Genomic DNA, 27,846 nt, shown 5'->3' with positions numbered 1-27,846 from the left:
GGCTTGGCTGTGCTTGCTGTTGCTGAGCTGTCTTAGTTAGGATATGGGGTAGATTGTGTATGTAATCCACTCTTTGATTGAATCCAAAGCATAGACATTCTCAATCTTTTTAAAAGAAAAGTGTTTTTCAAACTAAGTAAAAAACAACCGATTGTTTTGTCGAAACAACTGATTGTTTTATACTTAGATGTTTTTAGAAAAGATTGAAAACTGTTTTTCAAATGGTTGAGCTGTTAAAACCAAAACAACTGATTGATTCGAGGAAACAACCGATTGTTTGTTTTGGTACCATAACAGAAAAACTGTTTTAGCTTTGACTGAGCATTAAATGTTTTTAACTGATTACGCTCCAGTTTCTAATGCTTTGACCAATATTTAAATGCAATGAACAAGTTTGTTAAGATTTGATAACAAACAACATCTTTCATATATTCAGAAAAACAAATTTGAGTTAAGAGATGAATGCAGATTTTGAGTTTTTGAAAGAATTGAGATTGCTTAGAGATTGAGATTGATCAAAGTGTGTGAGATAAGATTTCTGCTTGTATTGATTTCAGATTTACTTCTGTAACAAGTGTAATCCTTGTATTCTATTGAACAAGTTTCTTCTGTGTGTTTGCTGAGAAGTGTTGTGTGTTCTTGAGGGGATCAAGATCAACATTCTTAGTGTTGGTGTGTTGACCAAGAGAAGTGTGTGTCTTGAGGGGATCAATGTCACTTTCTTGGTTGTAGTGTAAGTGATCTAGGTTTGATTGCTTAGTGGAATTTCTCAGTAGTTTCTGAGAAGACTGGATGTAACTCTGGGTTTAGAGTGAACCAGTATAAACATCTGTGTGCATTCTCTCTATCCTTAATCTCTTTAAATTCAGTTTTGATATTTGTTTACTGGTATAAACAACCGATTGTTTCTGCGAAACAACCGATTGTTTTTCTGGTACTGTTGTTTTTGCTTATTGTTTTGGCAAATTGGATTCCTTATCAATTGTTTCTTGAGATAATTTCATTATTGACTTAAAAGTTTGCAAAAACCCTCTTTAAACAATTCACCCCTCTTTAGTTTAAAGCCATTTATTCTAACAGAGGTTATTCTCATTCCAATTTCTATTGTTGCCTATCTAACTAAAAATAATTGGGCATGACAAAGGTTGTTATCCTGCCTGTCATTACTCAATTGTGTTTTAACTATTTGGCAATAATTGCATTATTTTAAACTCAATATCCATTTGATGTCATATTTTAGCTATTTTATCTTTGTTTCTTACATTTGGCACTTTTATCATATCCCTTGATATTATCATGCTCCTTTCCTTTTAACATTTATAAACTCCTTATATTTTGTTTGTCATTCTCAATTTGAATAATTGATAATTTTCTTACTAGAGAAACTATTTTTTATTTCTCAAAATCAATTGATTTTGATTATCTTGTTTTGTATTTTTTGTCCGAAAGTGACAAATTGGTTTCTTTAACAAAAAACCCTTCTCTTCAGGTTGATTTTCATTCTTAGTTTTTCTAATTTTGAGGCTTGAACTGCTTTCCCATTGCAGGATATAAATGAAGAATGGATTTCAGACAAAACTCACTTTTGTTATGATGGTTTGAAAAGGCTAAGGTTAAATGACCCAATGATTCATGGTCTTGATGGATGATTTAAGGTTGTTAACTGGCGTGATGCCCTTGTTGTGGTAGCAAAGATTGCCCACCAAGTTAAACTATAAGAAATTGTTGGAGTAGCTGGGAAACTTTCTGATGCTGAGTCCATGACATGATTGCCCTAAAAAGTTTCATAAATGGGATGGGGTCAAATGATGTATGGGGTGAAAGCATTGGTGTAAATACTAATGCTGGTTTCATATTAGAATATAGTATGAATACTAGCATTGCTTTTGTTGGTCTTGAAAAGGTGGATGTGTTCCTATTGGTTGGTACCCATTAATTAATGATTTTCTTTCGAAGAACATGCCTCCGCTTTCCCTCTCACGAACATGTCTCTGCTCGACTTGATTCTAACATTACCGCCATCACCAACCTCCCCATGCCAACACCGCTGCCACTAACAAGAGCTCGATTCTCCCTCCACGTTGAGAAAGTCAATAGTCCAACTTCTCACATCGTTTTCAAACCCTAAGTTTCTTCCCCTTTCTATCTCTGAAAACCAAATTATATCCCTCATAGAAATTCTTTCACTGCAAAAAATTTCAAATGTTATATCACATTACAAAATTGTCCTTACCACATCACTATCATAACATTTACAACAATATCCTTTGTCATGTCATCCATTGTGTCCACGTTGGCATTGTCAAAAGTGTGTAATGTGAAAGAGAGTGTAAATAAAATATTTTCAATTTAAATAAGATATAAATATATATGTATTCATAATTTTCAAATATTAAATTATCAACCTCTTTCTAAAGTATGTTAAAGAAAAAAAATTAAATTATTTTTTAAAAAAGACCAAATAAAAATAATTATTAATATTAATAAAACCAAATTTTAAATTTATTAATTTTATAAAAAAATAGATTGTATTGATGAGATATTTATGAAGTTTTACTTAAATCCTATTATATTTTAAAAAAATAAAAAATTAATATGTTAATAAAAATAAAACCAGTAATTAATTGTACACAATAAAATAGTGGTTACATATCTTTTTTTTAAATTTAATATTGACCTTTTTAAAATTTTTAATTTAAATAATTATAAAATAACAAAATAATGAAAATAAAATATTAATATAAGGATAAAATAGGAAAAAATTGTTACATCCTATTTTTTAATTTTATTATTGTTATATGTATCTTTATATTTATTTAAATAAAATATAAATTTATGTGGATTCGTACATATGAGAGACACATAGAGAATGAGAGACACCGAGAGAATTAGAGTCATGTTATTGGATTTTAATAGATTTGAGAAACAAGAGAGCTAAAATGAGAAAGAATGAAGAGAGAAAAAATTGTGTTAAAATTAAAAAATTCAAATTGGTAAGCAGCAACCATTCGTGCAAATGATAGAAATAGAGATATATTTTAGAAAATTAAATTTAAAAAAAACTGTTTTTCTGATAATTATTTTAATATGTTTTTAAAAAATAGAAATGACACTTATGTAATAATAAAATTAAATATTGATATAAAAATAAAATATTAAAATCTACTTATATTTTATACTAAATTATAAATTATTTGATATTTTATTATTATTATTTAACTCTAATAAAATATAACATGGATAATAGTAATTATAAATTTTTACATGAAAGTATAAAAGATATAGTCTTTCATAAAATTATACTCATATAATTAAATTCCTCTCTTTCATATATATATATATATATAAAGAGATAGACTTAGTAAAACATGGAAATGGTTAAAATTATTATCACAGCCTGATTTTTTTGTATTATTTATTTATAGTTGTGTATTTAGCATCCTCATTACAAACCTAATTTGCATCCTCATTCTCCATCTCTCCATTTTGATTAGCACAAAGTTCAGAATCCTCATAATTTCAACAAAATAATACTTGAATCTAAACAATACTTACATTTATTATTTTCATTAATATCTATGCTTTCATCTAATATTCAATCTATTTCCTGAAGATTTTTACTTCTATTTTAAAAATAGAAAGATCCAGTTGAATTTAATCTACTCCCTGATATTCCTTAAAAAGTACACAACTGTTTCAAATTCAATTTCTGTCAAATTAAAATAAAATTTGCAGCAAATTTTATCAATTAAAAATAAAAGGTATTCCAAAATAAATAAAAAAAAATCTGCATCTCAATTAAATAAAAAAATCCAATTTAGAATCCTAGCTCCCTAAATCACACCACGCAACAATGGAACCCTGATTCCACACCAGCTATCTCTAACCTTTTATGAACGGCACCTTCGTCACCACCGTCGACCTGCAACCCCCGGCCACCGCAATCGCCGCACGAACGTACGAACCGCCACCACCCTGCAACCTAACCGCCACCACCGCGCGACCGCTCCGCTCGATCGCCACCAGCGCCGCATTCGTTCAGAGAAGACGCACCACCTCCGCGCACTCCACAGAAGACGCGAAACCCTAAAGGTCAGTTTATTTCATTTAATTTTCCCCATTCTGAAGGACACCGTTTTGGGTAAAAACGAATGTTGAACTCGCAAACTCGGAGCAGACTCGCGAGTTTGACAACCATGATCTTGTGTGTTACTATGTTCTTTTTGGATAGCGTATTGACTTGATACATCAACGATTTTAGCACATTATTTTTTTATTTTTTTTTAATAAAAATCCTATTTTCTTGGATATTCAATTTGTTAAGTGCATTGGATATATGTTTCTTCTTTTCTCGACAAGATCTCTAAATTACCATTGAAATTGATTTCTAATAATTTTTTCAGTGAGTTGATATGTACAATGGAATTGGGCTACAGACCCCAAGAGGGTCAGGTACAAATGGGTACATTCAGAGTAACAAGTTCTTTGTGAAGCCCAAGATTTCAAAGGTTGCAGACAACACGAAAGGGTTCGAGGAAGATCAGGGCACTGCTGGGCTTAGCAGAAAGCCTAACAAAGAGATCCTTGAACATGATCGTAAGCGTCAGATTCAGCTTAAGCTCGTCATCCTTGAAGACAAGCTCATTGATCAGGGCTACACTGATGCCGAGATTGCTGAGAAACTTGAAGTAGTTCGCCAAAATTTGGAAGAGGCTCCTGGCACCAATGAAACGGATGGACTTGGGCCCTTATCTGATAAGAAGTAATTTGATCTTGAATTCTGATGTTTAGATAAGAAGTAATTGATCTTGAATTCTGATGTTTAGATAAGAAGTAATTGATCTTGAATTCTGATATTTAGATAAGAAATAATTCTGTCTATTAATGATTAATGTGTTCTTGTTAGGCTTGTGATTGTTTTTTAATTTTAACATCTGTGTTAGGGTTGCGAGTGATTATTATTTGTGATTCCAGTTATCAGAATCAGAGAAGAAGCAATTGACTTTGCAATTGACTTTGATGGAATTTTAGGCCTGTGATTCTTGTGAAATAATTGTTTCAACTTTTTGTTGATAAGCTCTTTTACATTTTTATGAATTGTTTGTGTCTGTCATCTTAGAGCAGAAAGCTTAGTGTGAAACAAAAAAAACCTTTATGCGGAGAATCACTTCAGCTTTTATGGTTGGACTCTATAAATTAAATAGAACTTTAAGTGTAACAGAAAATTCAAATGGTAACATCCTATCTTAAGTTTAGATGCTAAGAACATATCATTAACAACATTTGTGAATCACATCTTTCACACCAATCATCCAATTCTTCCACAGCAGGTTATGACACCTTTTATCCAAAGGTTGTTGCTCTGAACCTGTTCAAGTTGGCCAGAGCAGCTGTTTTTGCAGCCAAATTATAAAAAAATGGCTGCTCGAGCTGGCAATCACTGCAATGCAATCTACACTCACTTCTCTGTTCCACTCAAGTTGTGTTTGCTGCTAGTGGGTCTAGAAGGGAGATATCCCACAACTAGGTTATACTACAATGTATTGTCTTATTTTTTATGTTAAGATCTTTTATATTTTACTTACAAGACAAAAACCACCCGGTCTCCTCTTTTTACTTTGGGCCAAAAGTTATTTATTGGACCCTTTTATTCATGGGCTTTCTAATCAAAATATAAATAACAAAATCCAGATTAAGTTGAAGGTTTTTTATTGAAAAAAATGTGTTTTCAACACTCCATTGGTGTGTGTTTGTCTGTATAAATCTGAGTAATGGACAATACAACTGTGAGAACTCATAAATAAAAGGCTACTGCCTATTACATACTAGGTATAACAAATTTTATAAAAGCAATACAACAGAAGATAATCATTAATTAACTTCGTACTAATGTGGTATAATATCTGCAAGTTGATAAATTTAACTAATCTCCTTGGATTACATCTTTAAAGTGACAATCAATTTAAATATGTTTAGTTAAACATTGGATTAGATGCAATCTGAAGAGCTGCCTTATTATCACAATTTGACTTAGTTTGTTGGACTCCTATAAATTTTAACTCCTGGAGAAGTTGTTTGCATGTTAGATTATTGGGGTGTAAGGTTGTTTTAATTATTTTAGTGGTTGCTTGTTGATTAATGTTTCGAAGGCATAAATGCAGTTAGATTCAGATTAAAGTATATGTCAATTTTTGAATGTTGTGTGTAAAGTTATGGCTAGATATATATTTAATAAAAACTATTTGGAGTATTTCAGGGTTTCAGATACGCAAACTCATCAAATTGCTGCTAGGAAGGAAAAACAGATGGAATCATTAAAAGCTGCTCTTGGCATTGTATCATCTGAAGTCAATGAAATAAATGCAGATGGGACTGATGGCCTTGTGAATGATGTAAAAAATGGTTCTAACATGGACGGGAAACATGATTCAAAGCCTGAACATGCCTTTTTGGACAGAGATTTCAGTAGGAAGAAACAAACGGTCGAAGGTCAAAAGGATGAAAATATTAAGAAGAGCGACAAGAAGATCGAAACTCGTGAGAAAAAGTACAAGGATGATTCTTCTGATTCAGACACCTCTTCAAATGAGAAGAGAGGTACAAAGAAGCGTGGTAAAAAGTATACAAGCAGCAGTGATGAATCTGATTCTGATAGTGATTCTAAGAGGAAGGTTAAGGCCAAAAAGATGAAGATTCCTAAGCACCGCAAGAAAGGTAGGGTGGAGGGTAGTGACTCTTCTTATGACTCTGATGACAACAATATTGCAAGAAAAAGTTACAAGAAAAGACAAGAGTCTCATAATAGGCACACTTCAAAGGATGATTCTGATGATCATGATGACATCCGCAAGAATAAGATCAAGGAAGGGATGAAACATTAAAAAATGAGCAAACGTCATGATTCTGAGGTGGAATCTGATGTTGACAGTAAGGAAAATAAATATGGTACAGTTGGAAAGCAGAGGACAAGAAGGTATAATTCTGATGATGAGAATTCTGATAGAGACGGTGTTAAGCATGCCACTGAGCAGAGAGGCAAAAATTATTATAAGAAGGATGTAGAATCACAGATTGTTGGTCGGACTGCTTGCCATGGTGAGGATCATTTAGCAAGGAGGCATAGAAGAGACGATGATAATCATAGAGAGCATGAGCATAGAAGGGATAATGATGACTGTGGGGAAAGAAAGCATGGAAGGGATGAAGATCGCATAGAAAGAAATTACACGAGGGATGAGGATGTTGGAGAAAGAAAGCATGCCAGGGATGAAGATGTTTCCAAAGAAGAGAAGCACAGAAGGCATGAGGATGGCCGAAGAGTTAATCGAACAGGAAGAAAGCACTCAAGAGATGAGGATGATCTTGGAGAAAGAAAACATGCAAGGGATGGTGATGATTCTAAAGAAGGGAACCGCAGAAGGGATGAGGATGACCATGGAGAGAGGAAGAACTTGAGCGATGTAGTTGACCTTGTTGAGAGAAAGCGTGGAAGGGATGAGGATGAACATGGAGAGAGAAAGTTCAGAAGGGATGAGGATGAACATGGAGAGAGAAAGTTCAGAAGGGATGAGGATGAACATGGAGAGAGAAAGTTCAGAAGGGATGAGGATGAACATGGAGAGAGAAAGTTCAGAAGGGAGGAGGATGAACATGGAGAAAGAAAGTTCAGAAGGGTGGAGGATGAACATGGAGAAAGAAAGTTCAGAAGGGATGAGGATGAACATGGAAAAAGAAAGTTCAGAAGGGATGATGATGATCATGCAAGAAGAAAGTTCAGAAGAGATGATGATTATCATGCAGGAAGAAAGTTCAGAAGGGATGATGATGATTATAGGGAAAGGAAGCACTCAAGAGATGACGGTGGTGTTCATATGGAAGCAAAACACAATAGGATTGAGGATAGTCATGGAGAACGAAAGAACATAAGTAAGGATGATGATAGAGAGAGAAAACACTCAAAGGATGAAGGTGGTCGTGGAGAAAGAAAGCACAGAAGCCGCCAATGAAACTGATGGACTTGGGCTCTTATCTGCATCAGATAAGAAGTAATTGATCTTGAATTCTGATGTTTTTGTTAGAATTGTGATTCTTGTGAAATAATTGTGTCTATTAATGTGTTGTTAGGCTTGTGATTGTTCTACTCAAGTTGTGTTTGCTGCTAGTGGGTCAAGAAGGGAGATATCCCAGAACTCTAAAGTTATACTACAACGTATTGTCTTCTTTTTTATGGTCTCATCGTCTTACTTTGGGCCAAAAGTTATCTACTGGACCCTTTTATTCATGGGCTTTCTAATGTTATTTAATCAAAACATAAATAACAAAATCTAGATTCATTAAGTTGAAGGTTTTTTATTGAAAAAACTGTGTTTTCACACACTCCACTGGGGTGTTTGTTTGTTTGTCTGTATAAATCTGAGTAATTGACAATACAACTGTGAGAACTCATAAATAAGGGTTACTGCCTATTACATACTAGGTATAACAAACACATCTCTATGAAAGCTATACAACAGAAGATAATCATTATTTAACTTCCCCTTCAAGCTGGAGCATATAAATTTTATGCACCAAGCATGGAACATATAAACTAAATTTGAGGTCTTCATAATGATGTTGTAAAATATCTGCAAGTTGATCATTGGAATTGATAAATGTAACTAATCTCCTTGGATTACAACTTCTCTCGATTAAAGTGACAATCAATCTAAATATGTTTAGTTAAACATTGGATTAGATGCAATCTGAAGGGCGGCTGCCTTATTATCACAGGTCGCTTAATGATAATATGAGATAAAGTTTGTAATGCTCATTTTAGGCCTTCTTGCTAAGTGTCTAAATGAAATGACAAGCTCTTTTTTCCCCAAGCATTCTTTTGAATTAACAATAAAGAAATTTAGAATTTCATTTGGTTGTTTTGCATAGATACTGTTCTTGCTGTGTTCACTGTTTATGTCAACATTTTAGAGAGGCTGCATTTGGTACTTAATGTCAGAATATTTCTTTTGACTTTTTCATTTTTCCTCTCCAGATGTTGACATACATTATTACTTGCTATTTGATGGACCTGATGATCTGTGGCAACATACAAGGAACTTATATAACGAAACCTCGATTTTCAGGTGTGTACTGTCTACTATGTTTTATTTCTGCATCAAGAAGATGGCATTTGTAACACTTTACTCTTCTTTTACTATGATTCAAAAAAATACAATAGAAACAATTTGCATGAAAACAACTTTCTGCTGTGTAAGTATAGCAATTTGTATTTACTTATGTCATGCCTATGAAATGGAACATAATACAGTAAAATTGATGTCTGGAATTTCCATTATATCAAGGGCATGTTCAAATTAAGTAGATTATGGTTAATGAATTTAGAATATTAAAAATGGATGATGACATTTTATTAACTTGATTCTATGGTTTTCTCAAGACCTCTGTCACTAACAAGAACATATCCTTCTACATTTTGTAGTTTCTCTGGAAAACAACACTGTGGTCCAAATAACATCTTTACATCTCTATCAAGTATTATAGCTACACTGGTTGGTGAGTGTCCTCCTGAAAAGTTGGTGCATGTTGTTGAGAAGCTTCAGTGCCGTGCTCATGGTGAAGATGGAGTTGCACCTTTTTAAATTTGATGTGATCTTGTTTCAGCTACTCTAGAACTTCCTTTGCATCTTTTTAAAAGTAGTTTTAGAAGAAAGTTTTACTCTATAGTTATGTGATGTTTTAATGTCTAAAATATTAGTTATTATTTGACTGTAAACCAAACGCTTTTTTATTTTGGTTTGTAAACAAAACGCTTTTTTAATAAAATAAGAAATTAAAAGTAAAAACTTTACATAATTATGAATCCGTATATTACAGAAAAATAAATATAACCTAATAAATAAAATCACATAATATAAATAAATAATAAAGAAAAATAATACGCAAGTATAGATAAATTAAATAATATATAAATAAATAACGTAATAGAAATAAATTAAATGACAAAAATATAAATAAATAAAAGTAACTATAATTAAAATAAATAATTAGATTGTATAATAACATAAATAATAAATATAAAAAATAAAAATAATATATAATTAAAAATAAATAAATAATTAATAAAACACACGTCTCATTTTATTATTCTCCTTACCTTTGGAGATCTACTACAATAAGAAATTTCAAATTTCCTTCACCCCAAATTCAATTTTTCTTTCTTTCTTCTCTCTTTCCCCTTTCTCTCCCACCCCATACACACACACACACACACACATATATATATATATATATATATATATATACTTATGAGAATATAGTAACATGGATTAGAACATTTACTAATTCTTATTTTAAGATAAAAAAATAATAATTAATATAATTACTTAAAACCATAACCCTTATCTTTGTCCTTCATATCTAACTCATAAAGCATTCCCACTTGTTCAACTTCTTCCCACAAACCAATTTCATCCAATTCAAAAGTGCAAAAGCAACAATATATACAAATATATTATTGAATTTAAATCATATTAAACACATTAAATTTTTTTCTACAACTCTTCATGAAAGGCCAAAAAGCCGTAAACTCTTATATTCTTCTCCAGATCCTTCTAACCCATAAACTTTATCTCCAACTTGTTCAACTTCTTCCCATAAACCACCTTTATCTAGTTCAAAAGTGCCAGAAAATGAAAGAACAACCATTTAAATATATTATTGAGGTTACTATCCTAAATTTTTACCTTTTGCTTCAGACCCTGATACAAAAACATTATTTTTTGCTTCTTGAACTTTTCCCCCACAAACATCTTTCATCTTGCTCAGATGCGTAAGAAAATGAAAAAAAATAATCAATGTAAATATATTATTGAGTTTGTATAAATAAGAGTATCTATTTCAAAAATATTTTCATACAACTCCTAGAAAAATCTAAACTTTTTATCTTTTGCATGAGTCAATGTAATTCAATGGAGTCTAATAGCGAGTAATTTAATAAGGTCGTTATAAGTTCTAAATGATTATGGTAAGATATTAAAAAATGAATTTTAAGTTTTTTTTTATTAGTAAGAAAGTGAATTTTAAATTTAATCCAGTTTTATAAAACTAACTGATAAAATAAACTTTGCTTCTATTTATATAATATATTATATAGTGTTTTTATTTTTAATCGATATGAATCTCCAACCAATAAAGTAAAAGAAAAATGGAAAAACAACCTGACAAGAAAGAGGATAAATATAAGAATTATTATAAAGAGAGAAAAAAAACCAAAGATATGAATAATTGTTTACGATTATGTTTGAAATAATAATAATAATATAATGTGTTCAAACATAAATTTAAATGATGCATTATTGTTTCTTTTTTCAAATGTATCATATAAGAAAAGAATAAGAATTATATTATATAGATTATTCTCACTATGCTTGAAGAAAACCAACTTAGTTTTGTAATAATTTGAATCTATCATTATTTATGTTGGTTAGCCATATGTACAATCAAGCTGAAAGGATAGATAAAAAGTTTAGAAATAATTTTTAGTTATGCAAGGTCTGCATGGACAAAAAAAATACGTGTGCATATATGTAATTATATTTTCTGTTTCTTTAATTTATGCGTACTGTTTTAAGTATTTCAGCTAATTAGATTTATTTAAAAATAAATATTTGTCCTTTTGGTGGGATTTAGTTGTAATGGACCACTGAACATATGCAACCTGTAGTCCCACATCGAAAATAGAAGTTATTTTAACAAAAAATATACACTACAAATACTATATGTACCTCACTATTAAACTTACTTACCTGAACGGGGTTAATGAACGATCAATAAGGTTTATATCCTAGGGAAGTGACCTTCCTTGCACATTGAAGGAATGCTAACCTAAGGTCTATCTAATTGATGGAGCCTCCGTTATAATTTGTGGTAGTGGGGCCAGCGTTCGCGCGGCCCCTTCTGACTCAGTATAAGATTCATGTTTTTCTTCTTCATTCCTAATATAAGGTCCATATTGTTCATTTCAATGACTCAAGTAAATTTAACAGTGCAGGTTTTCAGTCTAACTATTGTTCTTATCTGATCTATGGAACCCATGAATTTGCTGTGGAGTTTGGTTTGAAAGATTGTTTACTAATTAATTCTATTGTTCTTTGTTATTGGCTAGTGACACCTTCTTCCAAGAGGTCAAAACTTGTAAATTAAATTCTTTAGTACTAATAATTGAATTTATTAATTAGAAAAGTGGTATTTATAATGTAGATATTAGTTTTTGTAATAGTTATTTTTGAAAATTATATATAGGATAACTAGACAATATTCACTTAATGTAAATACTCTTGCTAACCATGTCTGTCCTTTAGCAATATTTATGTTCAATTTATCTGACATGCCAACTATAAAAGATATTTCAGTTTATCTTTACTCATCATAACATAATTCCATTAGATCAAAGTATAGAATATTAGTATAAAAACATGCTTTTGATTGTTAAGCATATTTGTATTTTTTACTTGTAACTGCCTTAAGATTATGTTTGACATAATAATATAATCTGTTCAAACATAATTTTAAAATTATCTATTCTCATGAACAAGAAGAATTTTTGGTTTTATGGGTAAACAAACTCATTCTCATAATCCATCCAAAGCATATGAACTAACAGTTCAGAAGTTATCAAAATGTTAACAACTATGTAGCTGAATTGGCTTATAGTGATCAAACAAATCATGCCCTTTGCACTGAAAAATTAAGAATGAAATCTTTAATTTCTTCGTTGGCCCTGTCCAGTGCCGTCCTACCCTCTCCATCTTTTACGTCATATTTTGCTCCAGCTTTCAAGAGTTCTTCAATTTTTGGCTTGTCACCTTCTGATGCAGCTAATAGGAGAAGGATGTCCACAGGGTGGATCTTTAGGCTTAGAAGAGCTTCCATTCTATCATAGGTACCATCTACAGCCAGCATCCCCATGTAGTTGAAGTACTGCAAAATTATTTTATGAGATGTGAATTATGATGTGCAGGAAAATGTTACATGTCATTGTAAAGTTCATTGATGCTTTTAGAAATAAGAGCATTTTCTCTTCCAAAACTGAATTTCTAAATTACTATACACAGGAAAAGTCAATAGAAGAACTGGAGAAGGGGATGAAAATTTGAACAAAATAGATACTCAATAAAGTTGCACAGAATAATACACAAATAATTCAGAGAAACACTTGAATCTGTTACAGATAAATTTAGAGAGAAATTTCGGACAATGTGTTTGCTTGACTTATTTGTGACTTATATTTTGAATTTTCAAGATTACGATGAATTCATCCTATTGTATAAGAGGATGAGAAGATCGAAATTCTGTAGTTAATGCTCTAGTTATTAATTTTTTTTTTACTAAATTGCAGTACCATTCCTTCCTTTAGAGTGACTTTCAAACTTCATAAAGTTTCATCTAACATAGTTAACCAAGGCATTTCCTGTTTCCTGAATATGTGTCTCAAAATAAACTGGTATGGAATATCCTCATCAGTATCATAATGTTTCCAGAGTATTCAGTGTTTTGATGGTTTTGTAGGTTTAAGTCAGGCTTAAACTGACTCCAAGAGTTGAGAAGAAATTAAAATTCTTTTGCTAGTATCAGAAAATCTTCACCTAACCAAACAATGGTCACAAAGGCTACAAAATTATTTCTCTTTTATGAATAATTATTGTTACCCTATATGAATGTATGTATATATATACACAACCTGCTGCAGATAAAATACACTATTTGGCTGTGACAGTGCCTTTAATGAGACACCTTTATAAGGTCTTTAAATTTTTAACCGCACAAAGTATGTCTGAATGTTAAACTTGACAAAGACAGGATGGGTTCAGTAGATAATAAGGGTGACCTGTATAGTACTTAGAAGGGATGTTGGCCTAAGGTCTGGCAGGTGGTACTGATATATTATTTATGTTTATGATTTTTAAATTTGATGACATTGTAAGAGATTGTTCTACTATGTTAATTGTTCCAGCAGATGCGGCAAGACAAGTTAACAAGTGTCTTAGTATTCTATGACAATCATGTCTCTCAGTGAGATTTGTTTGTAATGTATTTTAATAACAAAATGGAGGATGAGTCAATTACAGCTTAAAATTGGGTAAAGATCAAGCAGAATTAAACATTTATTCATCATAGCAGTACCAACGCAACCCAGTCTTATAGAAGAAAATTGTGATGAAAATTGTTCTCAATAAATCTAGAGTGACTCCAAGAAACATTCTAGTGGTGCACAAGCATAATAGTTAACAGTGGCAAAAGTTTAAAATTTCGAATCAGCAAACATCATTCACATTCTTTAGTAGCTGTAAACTCCTAGTAGAGAAAAATAATAAGGGCATATTTTTAACAAGATAAAAATGACTCAATAGTAACTTAAATAGCGCAAAGAGCAGACAAATTTGGTCACATTAAAATCATTGCAAATCCAATCAAAATCATTTGTCCATCTCTACATAACATATAAAAAATTGCCGATCTATCTTCATTACTGCCTCTTTTATTCAATTATGTTCCTGCATACTTTCCCCTTTCGTTTTCCAAGATTTCTTTTTACTTAGAAAAAAACTGTTAAAAAGTTCCAATCTTATCCTAAAAATTGAAGCATGCATGCAATAATAGGAATGAATAATCTTATTTAACTACTAAGGATGAGAGTAAGAACTCTCCTCGAAGGGTTTCTCCTCCCCAAAAAGAGTTTCCCTTTCCTTACAAACTTTCTAGTTCTCTGAATGTCCTATTTATCAAATTGATCCCCTCAATCTATAACTCCCTAACCCCATTAAGAACATACACTCACTATTCTCTTCACCTATATGAGATTGGAGAATCCTAATGTAAATAAAAAATATTCCCTCTTCTTAAAGCCATCCCAACAAAACATACCAGCAATGCATAAGCACAGTCCCTCATATCAAATCTCCACAAGCTCAAATTTCCCATACAACTAACATGCACATATCATCTTATCCCTCCCTTAATGTAATTTCCTAACACAAACAACAATGAAATTCTACAGCATCACCACATGCACAAGCATGACACATTTGTAATAACTAACAACTCTCTAACAGCTTCAATCACCAACCTGTTCCACATCATCTCTGTCAAAGTCATCACGGGCCTGGCTGCCATAAATGCCAGCACCTTGGGCGTCAACACCGTTCTTGCCGAACCTGAACCAGCACGTGGCTTTGGAGCCGTTGGAGGGGCCAATTCTGGAGGTGAGGCTGAGCCACCCAACACTTTTTTGTGTGCCCAGAAACCGTGAGGCAGAAACGTGAGGTGAAGGGAGGAAATTGTTGAGCTTGGAAGTGATGGGGGGGTGGGTGATGCATGGGATAGAAGCCATTGTTGTTGAGTTTTGAAACAGCAAGCTTGCGTTGTGAAACTTTCGCTTCTTTTGTGTTGTGTGTTGCTATCCACACACGTGTCTCTTAGATGCTATCCACCAACTCTATGCAGATTTTCTTCTTATACTCCCACTTTTTTCTATCTTCACTCTACAACTATATTTATTTTATTAGTAACTATGTACATAATTCTAGGTACGATATTTTGAAAAATAATATATTTTAGATGGTGTGATATGAAATTATATTTATCTTAAATAAATTGATTTTATTAATTTTAAGAAAAAGAGTCTTCTTATATTTTAACAAAATAAAAAATTGTGAATAGGAAAAGGAACAAAAACAAATTAGTAAAATCACTTTTTTATTTATCAGAGCCTTGTTTCGAGACATGTGGTTTTGAAATATTTAATTATACTATAAAACAAATTAGTAATTCTTTAATGACAATTAAGGTGTAGAATTAGAGTAATGTATAGAAGTTGCAAACTATGGGCTAAATTCACCCTCTAACTCCAGAAGAATGAAAAAGTAGTATCAGTCTTGCTGATAATGACAAAATTACAGAACACTTATGAAAAACAGCCACTAAAAAATCACATGCTGTTCCATTTTTCATATTAAAACTCTGAATGTCAAACTAAACATCATTTATACTACATGCAGAAAGCAATTATATTTGTGTATTGCATTTTCTCCTGTATTGAGTCTATATGGATACTTGGCATGTACTTGCTGATCTGGTCAAGTTACGAATCTTCTTAACCAGAATGACAATGCTTTCTATCAATTCCAGGATGTTTTACAGTCCAAACCCTGCCAAGTGATGTTGAAAATACTGCTTTATAACTACTTTGAGAGACTGAAAAATCTTCTCACTTCTCATTGAAACTTCATCAATCTCTACCCTTTAGCATTTCTATCAAGTTAATGCAAAATGGGGAAATTTTTAAACTTTTGTCTAAAGTATCGGGGAGATTAGAGGCTAATATTTACTTAATAGTAACAGTGTATTGAAATAGTTACATAGGTCTGTCATTAGTAGTATACACTAACCTTTAATCTAATGTTAGCATTTAGGTTTGAGAGTTGCAGCCCATGCAATTTCTTCTGCTTCAAGGAAGTGTTTGGTTTGCTAAAATATGTTATATTTTTCATCTGTGACAATAATTTTCTTTCTAAATTTTATATGATTAGAGAATTGTGCTTAGGTTTTACTTCTTGTTTTCAGTTTTAATTTCTTGATTAGCTACCTATCTCTACTACCAGTTTGTGTACCACTTCTTTATTGAGGATTCTCAGTCCTGAATTCTAGAAGATCTTAAAGGCTTTTTGAGTCAATAATGTTATATAAGTATAGGAAGTGAAGTTACTGTAATAATCAAACAAAAGATATTTTGAAAAGATATAATGAAATTGAGATAATGATTTTAATACATTTTTGTGATAGTATTTTGCAACTAAATTTTTTTGCAGAATGGAGCAGCATCAGTGTTAAAGGTAACATAATTTTGGCCAAAAGTGATTTACTTTTCATTGTGAGTTTTTTCTTTTTCATTTAAAGTTTGTACACTCAGTTCCTTAGTTGGAGTGATATTAAAGGTAGATATACATCCAAGAAGAGAGACATGTGACATTCATGGGAACATTGAGAGTCTATCTAAAGCCCACATCGACAATGCTAGATATAGTAATGGGAAGAATACACTACAAATATGATATGTGTCACCCTTTACAACATACTTACCTGGACGGGGTCTATGGATGATCAAGGAGGTCTATGGCCTAGGGAAGTGACTTTCATTGCACATAGAAAGGGTGTTTCTCTAAAGTCTGTCCAAGTGACAGAGCTTACGTCATAATTTGTTGCAGTGGGACCTGCGTTCGCGCGGTCCCTTCTTATACAGTTTCAAGCACTAATAGATTTATCATTTAGCCTAATATGCACCGAATTAATTGTTTGGGGTTATTCATTCTTATCAGGAAGTTGATATTCGTTACTTGGGTTTGTCATGTATCATTCTTGTACTTGATATTCCTCCACTAATACGATCAAAGTTGTCCTCTACTTGATATTAGTTATCACAATACGGTCAAAGTTGTTTAACTAATTTTTATTGGTGGAAAAATTAGTGATGTCAAACTTGGTGAGCTCTCTTCTAATCAGTCTGCAAGAATAGTTCCTTGCTTGAAGAAAAGGATAGACCTTTATGGGACTTGAAGGAAAGGATAGACCTGCAAGAATAGTTCCTTCCTTGCTTGAAGGAAAGGATAGACCTTTCATGGGAAAAAATAATGATATCAAACTTGTCAATGGGTTCTCTTCTTATTATTCTGCAAGTTCCTTGCTTGAAAGAAAGGATAGGAGGAACAGAAATGAGGTCAATCATTTTTGGGGATTCTTTGCTTCTTATTGTCTATTGATATAGCTTTATGGCAAAGGTAACCAAAAGGAATGACTTGGAAAAAATATTTACATCCAAGTCTCAAACCTCATTCCACCCTGTCTCAAAATCTCTGTATTTAAAAGTATTTTGTTTCTTTCATCAGTTTTTCAAGAAGTCAAACTTGATACCTCAATCTTGTTGCAAAACTATATTGTTTCTTTAATCTATTCAAAGTATCGAACCCTCACACCATCCTGTTCCTCAATCTTGTAGCAAAAATATATTGTTATATATATTGTTTCTTTCATTGTTTTCTTTTGTATAAAGTCACAATCTCCCACAACTCCGTCCCTCAAACTTATTGCAGAAAAAAAATGTCTATTCGAACAAATCCCATGAAAGCAGTGCCTACATTGTTGAAACGTTTGGTGACTACAGACAAAGAAGCAAATTTGAAGGTTTTGAAAAATGAGTTGATCAAGATAAAGAATTTGTTTTCCATGGTGAAGAAAAATGAACAAGAACTACTTGACACTTTAACCATGGTGGATGGCTATCTTCGCAACAACATACCTAAGTTGATAGAAGAAGAGGAAGATATTTGTGAAAAAATAAGGGAATCAACTAAAAAGTTGCTGCCACTTGATCAAATCCTAAGGGCAAATAATGCTCCTGAATCACGAGGAATAACAGTTCAAGAATTGAAGCTTGGTGAAAGAGAAGAAGTGAACATATCACTCCCTTTGACCCCACAACCTGAGGAGTTGGGAGTGATTGAGGAAAATTGTCAAAGCCTAGATGATCCTGAAAAGAAATGTTTGCTGTCTCTCCTACATTTCCCAGAGAATTCTGTTATGAGGAAAAGGAATATAATTCTTTGGTGGGTTGAAGTAATGAAAACAGAAAAAGGTGAGTTTGTGTTTGGGAAGCTTATGGATCTTAAACTAATTGTACCACATAAGTATGACTTTGTGAATAAATTTAAAATTAATCCTCTGGTCCATCATATTCATAAGTCAAGTGGGTCATTATTAGGAAATGATGAAGAAAAGCCTTTCGAAATGTACTCACAAAGAGTAACCTCATCTCATTCTCCACGTGGATGTTTAGCACTTGACAAACAAAAAGTTGAACTAAGTGACGAGTTTGGTTTTAAATGGAACCTTTTGACAGGTATTTTTAATTTTGGTTCAAGTTATCTTAACTTTGGACCCCAATCAATGGCCAAAATGAAGAATTTGAAGGTGCTTCAACTTGGTCGTTGGCTGCACGCTTCACCAAAACATCATATTGAAGTGAACAGCGAAGAATTCTTGAAGGAGTTAAGAGATCAAAAGGATTTGGCATATCTCAGCCTTCGTGGAATATCTAGAATATCTGAGCTGCCAGATTGCATTTTTCAACTTCAGATATTAGAGACTCTCGATCTCAAGGCCTGTCACAATCTAGAAACATTACCTGTCGATATTGCATCAATGAGAAACCTCAAACATTTGAATCTGTCTCAATGCTACTTGTTGGACAGAATGCCAAATGGGATCGAGAAGCTGTCTAAGCTTGAAGTACTGAAGGGATTTGTGATTGGTAGTCCTGACAAGACTCCTTGCAAAATATCAGATCTTGTACATTTGTCAAAACTAAAGCAACTCAGCATCCGCATAGGAAGTGGGGCCATGATCCAAGATATAGAGTTTGAAAAATTGAGAGAGTTCTCAGAGCTTGAGAAACTAAAAATATCATGGGGTGTGTTTGGCACAAGGTTCTGTAAGATGGAGGTTAGTTTGCCTCCAAAGTTGAAAAGATTGCATCTTGAAGGCTTTCCAGGACAAGATATGCCAGAATGGTTGAAACCTGACAAGATAATCACAAGTTTGCGTGAGCTATATATTACAGGAGGAAAACTCCAAAGTATGGATATTCAAGGATATGCTCATGTGTCTTGCTCATTGCAGATCATCCGTCTCAAGTACTTAGAACATTTGAATATTAATTGAACCAACAAATTTGCTGGATCTGTTATCTGCTGTGTATTTCAGAAAATAGAATATGTTCTAGATTATCATGAGTTTGATTAGATAGCATATTGAGTGAAGAAAGGTGAAAGCATGTGTCTATGTCATACTACTATTTACAGAATTTTATATACATGTCTAAATTTAATTGTGCCCAGCTATGTTTTTCATTTCAGGTAAGAATGAAGACAAGCTGAAAAAATAAAAGAAAAAGAAATATGCCTTAGATGACAATATATATACCTACATTTGGTGTATATATTTACCTACCTCACATATCCTCAACTTATTTAATTAATATTAAGTAGAGTTGTGATAAGCTGATAACTGATACATGTGCACCACTGTTTTACAAAAACTTTCATCAACACCTATGCTGCTCTGCTTAATCGAATTTTCTCTATAACTCTGCTTAATAGAGCATGTACTTATATTTGGGCCTAATCACGTCTATTGAGTCTTAGGTGGTATATGATTTGATTCATTTTAACCAAATCTACAGGAAACTTCCCAAAAAGGCAATATATCATCATACACTGAACGTGCTGTGTGCTATTATAGTAGCTTCTCCACTCTCCACTGCAAGTCCAATGCATGCAATCACTTAAGCATACTTCTTCCGCATTTAGCTTCACCTTATCAGTCCAGGGATTCATTAGGTGAAGATTTCCTTCTAAATTACATGGAACACAAGTAGCCAATAGAAAAGACCTGTATAACAAAACCTCAGATAAAAAAATTTGTGTTTGGAAATAAGAAAAATATTCTTCTAAGATGAAATATAACTACTTGTCCTTCAATTGTAGTGAACTAATACTGCAATGTACCTAAAATTACAAAGCCCCATCTGACATTTCCCAACCAAGTAATGCTACAGTACTTTAATTAATGCATATTGGGAGGATAGTTGAAGAGTGAAACTAGTGTAGTGATAAAATAAAAAGTCTTTTATAGATACAATGAAATTGATGCAAAATAGGACGAAGAGGTAATAAGAGAATAATGATCTTAGAATATTGTGATGGCAGTTTGCAGCCACTAATTCGCAGAATGCAGCAGGTTTAGTTCAAGGTCTTGTTATGGACATGTGAACTCAACTAGTATGGGATGGTCATGTTTTTTTTGACATTCAATTCAATAACTAGTGTATTAATGAAACGCTGATTCTTGAAGGCAAATTCTTTTTACTTTGAGTATAGTTTTACCGAATCCTTTTTCTTTAATTTAAACCAAGCACTCAACGGCTTTGAAACCATTGTATGTTAGCCTTCAAAAACTAAATCCCACATTGAAAATATTTCTTATAGAGTCATGGAAAATAGACTACAAATATAAGATTTGTCACCCTGAGTTCCATACTTACCTGGACGGGGTCAATGGATGATCTATAAGGTCCATGGCCTAGGGAAGTGACCTTCATTGCACTCAGAAGGGGTGCTACTCTAAGGTCTGTCCAAGTGATGGAGCCTACGTCATAATTTGTGGTAGTGGGGGCCTGCGTTCGCGCGGCCCCTTACATTTTAGTCAATTGTTGTTTGACTTTTGTATTTCATTGTCATCTGTATATATCTTCCAAATGGGATTTCTATTAGCCATATAATGAGATATCATTGTGTTTATGTTAAAGTTTGTATAACATCTGTCTTTTAAAACTACACTGTCTGCATTAACTCCATGGAGAACAATTACTTATGCATACTTCTTCCTAGACAACAGAAAAAAAAAATTAAAAAATCTCAAAACCTATAATGTTCTTAATTTATTCTGTTATGAAAAAATTTACTTTATATTGTAATTCCTTCTGTTCTGTAATTCTGAGTTGAAGTATTGTTCTTAATTTGTTTTGTTATGAATAAATTTAAAGGAAAAGAACTTAACTATGCTGTTGGTAATTTTCAGAGAACTTCCTTTATTCCCCGTGTGTTGATGAAAAGGAAAAGAAACAGGTAAAGTTATCTGTGGTTCATACATTGACATCTAACTAAATGTTATAAAACAATCTAACACATTAATTGATCACAGATATCAAAATGGCTAGTTGTACAATGCTTAATCAATCCAACTCCCGTTGCCCCTAACATTTATGTTAATGAATATCTCTATTTGGATCTATTCACTCACTAAGTTGGTAATATTAAAAAATCATTTTTGAAAGAATGTTTCTTAAATTTTTCAAAATATCATCAGCCACTTACCCCAGTTCAAGTTGTCTATAGATTACTGTCTCTTGTTATAAAAGCTTATTTCTTTAAGATTACTCTATCCACTCTACTTCCAAAGTGTGCAAATCTCTACCACAAACATATTTCTTTATGTCAAAGTTTTCCACTAAAGTAGAAAAAACCCACTTAACAAAAGCTAAGATAAAAAAAAACAGTACCATGTTTTGAAATATGAAAAATTCTAAGATGAATCTGTTTTAACTTTTAAAATAAAATGATAAATGTTCATTCAATTATTCACCCTTCAATTTTAGAAAATTAAGATTGTTATGTATAATAAATTAAATTTAATAATAAACTACCATGAGCTAAAAAAACTTGCGGAAGATCACTTGGCCTTAACTATTTGGAAGTAAGTCTTATCAAAAGAAATCTTGAAGTGGAGTTAAAGAGATAGCAATGTGAAGTGGACATTGAACAGTGGGTTTTAAATGATGCTAATGCCATAAAAACGTAATCACATGTGAAGTGTCTTTTACCAATGAAAGTATCTGTCACACTCACATGCAAAACAGAAACAGAAAAGTTTATCACACTTTAAGAAAACAGTGACAAATGATTGAAAATAACAGTGGAATTGTCCTTATAGCTACTTTATATTATCTTACCATGGTTAAAAACTAATCCCAATCACTCAAAAAGTTGGTTATCTCTTAAGTAATTGAGGCAACTAGGATCATTAACTTGTTCCAAGTTGATCTATCTATTCCTTTGCATGACAGTGACATAATTTCTCCTTCGAAGTAGAAGTTTATGAGCAGTGGTCCTCTTAAAATGCACAGTATAAATGGTAAGAAATTGGTCCTTTAGTGAATGAAAGTGTTACATAGCTTTGATAAGAACCTTTGTTTTCTATCTTGTGAAAGGAATACATGTCCAAGAAGTCCAACACCAATTAATGGAGCACCCGTGAGTGACTCCACTACAAACAAATGCAGCACAGAGGGTCCACAAAAAGTGACAGATTGCATTAGTTCCTCAAACCTGCAGAGTCTTTTTTTGGGTAGTGTAAAGTGGGGGATGACAATAAAATCATATAGAAAATAAAAAAGAACCAAAAACACAGGTTTCACAATGTAGAGAACTAAAATGTATCAAGACCAGATTTGTGAAGCGCAATGATATAATACAGTTGCAAGTTGCAATATGAGTAAATTTTAGTGTTAAGAACTGACAAATCTTCTACCTTCTCTCCATTTTACCAAATATTTTAATTATAAACAGTGAAATCAGAAACTGTAAATCCTAGTCTGAGAATAACTAAAGCATTGTCTTTTTGAGTCTACAATGTTAAATATCCCTCCCACTGCCCTTTACATCCCAAACGAAAACCAGATTATATGATGGATACAATCAACCAAAACAAAATCATCCACACTTAAATCACTTCCTGAAAAGCACTCAAATGGAAAGATATTTACAAAACCATCCAGACTTATATTTTCCTGTGCCATTTAAAGACACCATAATGTAAAGATGGCTTGCTCAAAAGTCAAAAGAAAGTGATAGCCCAGTTTCTTCATTCACATGAATTCATCTGTTCCAAGTTTCATTGACCATGGTCTCAAAATAATGAACTTGTTATTGGCATGTAGCTAGACATGATTAAACATAAAGTTACAAGGATAATGCAGTAGTTAGAAGCTCGAGTGTTTTACTGCATGCACATGAATCGAATGACAATGTCATGTCACCAACTAACTCTACAACCATAAACATAATAGATGCCACGCACTTCATATAAATAGTACATGGTGTGGAGAGCTTTTGTGAAACTAAAGAAAATGCCGCAGCTTGTGGAAAAGTTCTTCAAACATACAACAAACCGCTCCTCTTCAATCCCAATTTTGCTTTCTCCTTGACACCAACAAAACAAAGCATACATACGCCCACCCTTGCCACAAGCAACACAACAAATGGCTGAATTTCCACCTGTAGAAATAGGCACCAGAGGCACAGTTGGGTCCCTTCTAATGCAAGAAATTGAGTACTTTAGCCAGCTTGAACTAAACTCCCAAGGCTGGTCACAGAAGAACAAATCTAAAACCATCAACATGGGTTCCTCAGTTAGCACTGATTCCAGACACTCAACTGTGTCCAGAGTAGAAACTAGAAAGAAAAAGCGAGGAAGTAGCAAGCTCTTGCCAAGCATGTGTTCTATGGTGAATGTAATAGACAACAGTAAGCCAAATGTAACCTCTGCTTTCAGCTACAAGAACCTGAAGTCTGACATACAATTCCAGCTTTAGGTAATGCTCTCAGAGAGCTTTGAGAAACCCAACTTCTTAAGAGAATTTGTGATAGGTACATAACCACACTTGATGTCCACAACTTCCACAATTTTAGATTTTTTCTTCTTTTCCTTTTTCTTCATAACTGGACTTGCGTCCAATGGAAGGGTGTGGGAACCAAGCATGGGTATTTGATTGGTATGTTTGCCATTATGTTTTGTTTTGGGGCCAATCCCAGAGCTTATATGGTTTGTAACATTACTACTACTACTGCTACTACTGTCAAATGATTTTCTCGGTTGTGGTCGTTTCGGTGTAGTACTACAACTCGAAACTGAAATTCGAGGTTTACTTGTTGAAGATAGATCCTGGTGTGGAATACATGACATCTGATCCAATTCCTTTGTCATCAATAAGCTGATTGGTCCAGTGGTTCCTACTGTAATGGATCCTTCATCGCCCTTAGTACCTTCCATGCTTCGTTTAGCTCCAATCAAACACCCAAATTTTCAAAGCTCTGATGGATATAGCCAGATAATCTGTTATACATGTAATGGTGCATTCAGATCAACAACTCCTAGTCTTTCATTTACCAGTTTACAATTGAAAGATGAATATTTCCATCAGAATCAACAATACATGCAAATAGCACATGAAAATCATAATTAGCAAGTATGTACCTCTAGATTACCGTTTAGCAATTCACAATTGAAAGTAATGGAATGATGAGTACAGATATACATCATATCTTACAGCAAGCAAGAAGGGTTGGAAAGGGTATAACGTGTAACTAAGTTCACACTAACAAAGCATCATCCTCATCACATCAACAGCTGCATGTTTGCTTGAGATGCAAATCACAAAACACGAAAATCCATTTTCCATAAACAGCAGAACTGAGCAGGGCAAGCAAATAAAGAATGCTTTATTGGGAGAAAAAAACACAAATTTGAATGCATGTTGTCATGATACATCATGTGGCCTCTCTCAACCGCAAGACACCAACCACACATTATAAATTTATAATATCAGCTTGAGAATGCCAGCTACACTGCTCTTCATGCATTTATGACTATGGGCCTGTTTAAGTAAGATCTCTATAAGCACTTAAAGGAGAGGAAAATAAAAAGAACAAAAAGAGATAAGTTTCTGCATAAGTTTATACTATCTTATGCATAAGTTAAAACTCTGATTTTGGAGAAGCTAATATGAAAGAGCTATTATAAATTAACTTATGGATAAGGTTAATTTTAATTTATAGAGAAACTCATTTCACTTTTCCAGAAATGTTCACTGAGAAATTAATCTAAACAAGCTTCATGGGATAAAGGAAACAAAAATAATGAATAAAAAAAGGATGAAAAGGTAAAGAAACAAACCTAAGAGGACCACCAACCAAGAATAGCTAAGATGATGCAGAATCAAATCTGCTAAAAACCACCAAACCCTTATGGGCTACATAAGCAGAATCCAGAGAAGGGTAGCAACTTCACCAAAAGACTTCCAAAAACACAAACAAGCCATTAAATTCGACAATGTTAAAGAGTATACACGAAGAAAATACTAAAGGCTCAATATTATTAAAAAATGTAACAAACTAAAAACCAAGCATTACTCAAATTTAATCAAATTGTTAGTTTGAGCATTCCTAACCATACATTATAGATGCAAGTCACATAGGAGTGGAAACAAGGTTATCTACCTTACTCAAAAGCTCAGAAGCATTACAATGCAGTCAGGAACACGACTCCTCAAGCTTCAAATTTGAAATTTTGAAACTGACCCAGCTAAGATTTTCTCACATAAAAAGGAAGGGGAAAAGTAAAAGCTAATCTTTTTGGAGATTAGAATCTGAGAAAATGAAACTTCGGTTTATAGGGAAAATTAGGACAAAATGGCTTACAGCCAAAATGGTTATTTATTTACCCAAGAGAAAACAAAGAAAGAGACAAAATCATATCTAAATCCAACTTTAAGACAAACTTTTTTGTCTCTCTGCATTGGAGTTTGTCGGATCCACTGTTGTTGGTTTGACAATAATCAGTGTAGGCGCCGCGGTGTTATTTTTGAATCCAAATGTTGATATTCTAACTATTGTGATATCATTTTTGTTCAGATATCATTTTGGCATTACAGATATGAACCTCTTGGTCTGCTAATATTGTTAGTTCATATCATACTAATCAGACAACAAAACAGTTACTTACTTAATTTGGATCCACTATGATAAAGACATATTAAAAGATTATAATATTTTTATTAATTACACCATTTCTTTGAACATCATTTTTAAAGTGTTTTTTAAGCAAATCTTCATCCTTTCTAGCAAATATTGGAAAGAATTTCTCAACGCAAATAAAGAGAACACTAGAAAAATTTATTGAATAGAAACAAATTAGAGACAAAAAATAATTAATTGTTATAGTCACTAAATTAGAAATCATTTTAGAGACAAAAAAATGCTGGTTTCTAAATAAGTTTATATTATTATTAATTAGTTTTTAAATTGGTATCTAATTAACTATAGAGATTTTTCTACCAAATTTAGAATCTAAATACTTGGTAGTTAAAACCTTGATAATTAACTAGATACCAATTTAGAAACTATTTAACCATAATAGAAACTAATTTAAAAACAAAAAAATTATTTTAGTCTCTAGTCTCAAATTTAATCACTAAACGACTAATTATTTTTGTTTTTAGTTTCTAAAATTGGTTTCTATTCAATAATATTAATGATTTTCTTGTAGTGAAAATTCACTTAGATAAGAAAGACTACGTATTAACTTCAAAAAATAACATCTTGAAAAACCTAATGAAATGATTATTTTTTCATGAGATTTACGTAATTTATTCTCATAGATTATCCGTATCTTATATTAACAATAACACTTCTTTAAAAAAAAATACTTATTTTTTTATCAATAAAAAATAAACAAAAACAAAATTCTTATGAATATTTTTTTTAATGTGTTGCTCAATTTTGTAATTAGCTACTAAGGTTTTTGCTACCAAATTTAGAATCTAAATAATTGGTAGTTAAAACCTTGATAACTAATTAGATACCAATTTATAAACTATTTAACAATAATAGAAACTAATTTAGAAATTAAAATTTTTTTAGTCTCTAAAATAGTTTGTAATTTAGTCACTATAGCAACTAATATTTTTAGTCTCTAAAATTGGTTTCTATTTCATGATTTTCTTGTAGTGTTTATTTGTTTTTATTTTCATCACATGAAAATTTCTTACTATTAATTTTAAGTGTTCTTCATATCATATTTTAATATTTATGTAATTACAATTTTTTCCTTGAAATTGACAATTGGAAAAAGAAAATATATGACCTCTTGACAATATGATGTTTTCATTAGTGTATGAGTATGAGTATATTTGTCACGTAAAGAAACATGTAAATTTCATACCTAAATAAATATAGATATAAACTTTTACTTAAAAAATGGAGTCACTGGTTAAACTCGAACCCGCTCTATTTCTTTTATAGTCACAACCCTTATATGATTGGAAATTAATTTTATAATTAAGTTAAAGAAATAAAAATTGCGATGTGAGAATATTTTAGACTGCTAATAGCTAATAGAAAGTAA

The 27,846-nt window shown here is 32.3% G+C and overlaps 3 protein-coding genes, 3 non-coding genes and 1 pseudogene across 7 annotated transcripts; 5 read left to right on the top strand and 2 right to left on the bottom strand.

Moving 5' to 3' along the window:
• The first annotated feature begins 3,827 nt into the window (after positions 1 to 3,827).
• Positions 3,828 to 8,337, top strand: LOC137831190 (uncharacterized; annotated as a pseudogene).
• A 3,456-nt stretch (positions 8,338 to 11,793) lies between these two features.
• LOC137833731 (U1 spliceosomal RNA) lies at positions 11,794 to 11,953 on the top strand. Its single transcript, XR_011084799.1, has one exon. It is a non-coding gene; the product is annotated as a U1 spliceosomal RNA (small nuclear RNA).
• A 642-nt stretch (positions 11,954 to 12,595) lies between these two features.
• LOC137831189 (protein LHCP TRANSLOCATION DEFECT) lies at positions 12,596 to 17,254 on the bottom strand. Its single transcript, XM_068638765.1, has 2 exons — positions 15,122 to 17,254; positions 12,596 to 12,975 (listed from the first exon to the last, which is right to left on the bottom strand). Exons 1-2 carry the CDS (start codon positions 15,383 to 15,385, stop codon positions 12,721 to 12,723), a joined length of 519 nt encoding a protein of 172 aa, XP_068494866.1. The 5' UTR covers positions 15,386 to 17,254; the 3' UTR covers positions 12,596 to 12,720.
• On the top strand, positions 17,126 to 17,284 carry LOC137833721 (U1 spliceosomal RNA). Its single transcript, XR_011084790.1, has one exon. It is a non-coding gene; the product is annotated as a U1 spliceosomal RNA (small nuclear RNA).
• An 863-nt stretch (positions 17,285 to 18,147) lies between these two features.
• Positions 18,148 to 19,767, top strand: LOC137833423 (disease resistance RPP13-like protein 4). The gene has a single exon (XM_068641774.1). It carries the CDS (start codon positions 18,148 to 18,150, stop codon positions 19,765 to 19,767), a length of 1,620 nt encoding a protein of 539 aa, XP_068497875.1.
• A 1,373-nt stretch (positions 19,768 to 21,140) lies between these two features.
• LOC137833711 (U1 spliceosomal RNA) lies at positions 21,141 to 21,301 on the top strand. Its single transcript, XR_011084780.1, has one exon. It is a non-coding gene; the product is annotated as a U1 spliceosomal RNA (small nuclear RNA).
• Positions 21,302 to 23,499: 2,198 nt separating this feature from the next.
• LOC137831188 (uncharacterized) lies at positions 23,500 to 26,298 on the bottom strand. Of its 2 annotated transcripts, XR_011084360.1 has the most exons (4): positions 25,941 to 26,298; positions 25,618 to 25,738; positions 24,919 to 25,318; positions 23,500 to 24,777 (listed from the first exon to the last, which is right to left on the bottom strand). XR_011084360.1 is itself a non-coding variant. In XM_068638764.1 (3 exons), exon 3 carries the CDS (start codon positions 24,712 to 24,714, stop codon positions 24,253 to 24,255), a length of 462 nt encoding a protein of 153 aa, XP_068494865.1. In that variant the 5' UTR covers positions 24,715 to 24,777; positions 25,618 to 25,738; positions 25,941 to 26,124; the 3' UTR covers positions 23,500 to 24,252. The 2 variants fall into 2 exon arrangements, 1 of the variants encoding a protein (XP_068494865.1); XM_068638764.1 differs by lacking the exon at positions 24,919 to 25,318 and having other exon boundaries at positions 25,941 to 26,124.
• Positions 26,299 to 27,846: the final 1,548 nt, after the last annotated feature.

The sequence above is a fragment of the Phaseolus vulgaris genome, chromosome 6 (assembly GCF_000499845.2).
Source record: "Phaseolus vulgaris cultivar G19833 chromosome 6, P. vulgaris v2.0, whole genome shotgun sequence".
Classification (NCBI taxonomy): Eukaryota; Viridiplantae; Streptophyta; class Magnoliopsida; order Fabales; family Fabaceae; genus Phaseolus; species Phaseolus vulgaris.
The sequence above is the reverse complement of the archived record's forward strand: the minus strand, read 5'-3'. Positions and strand labels throughout refer to the sequence as shown.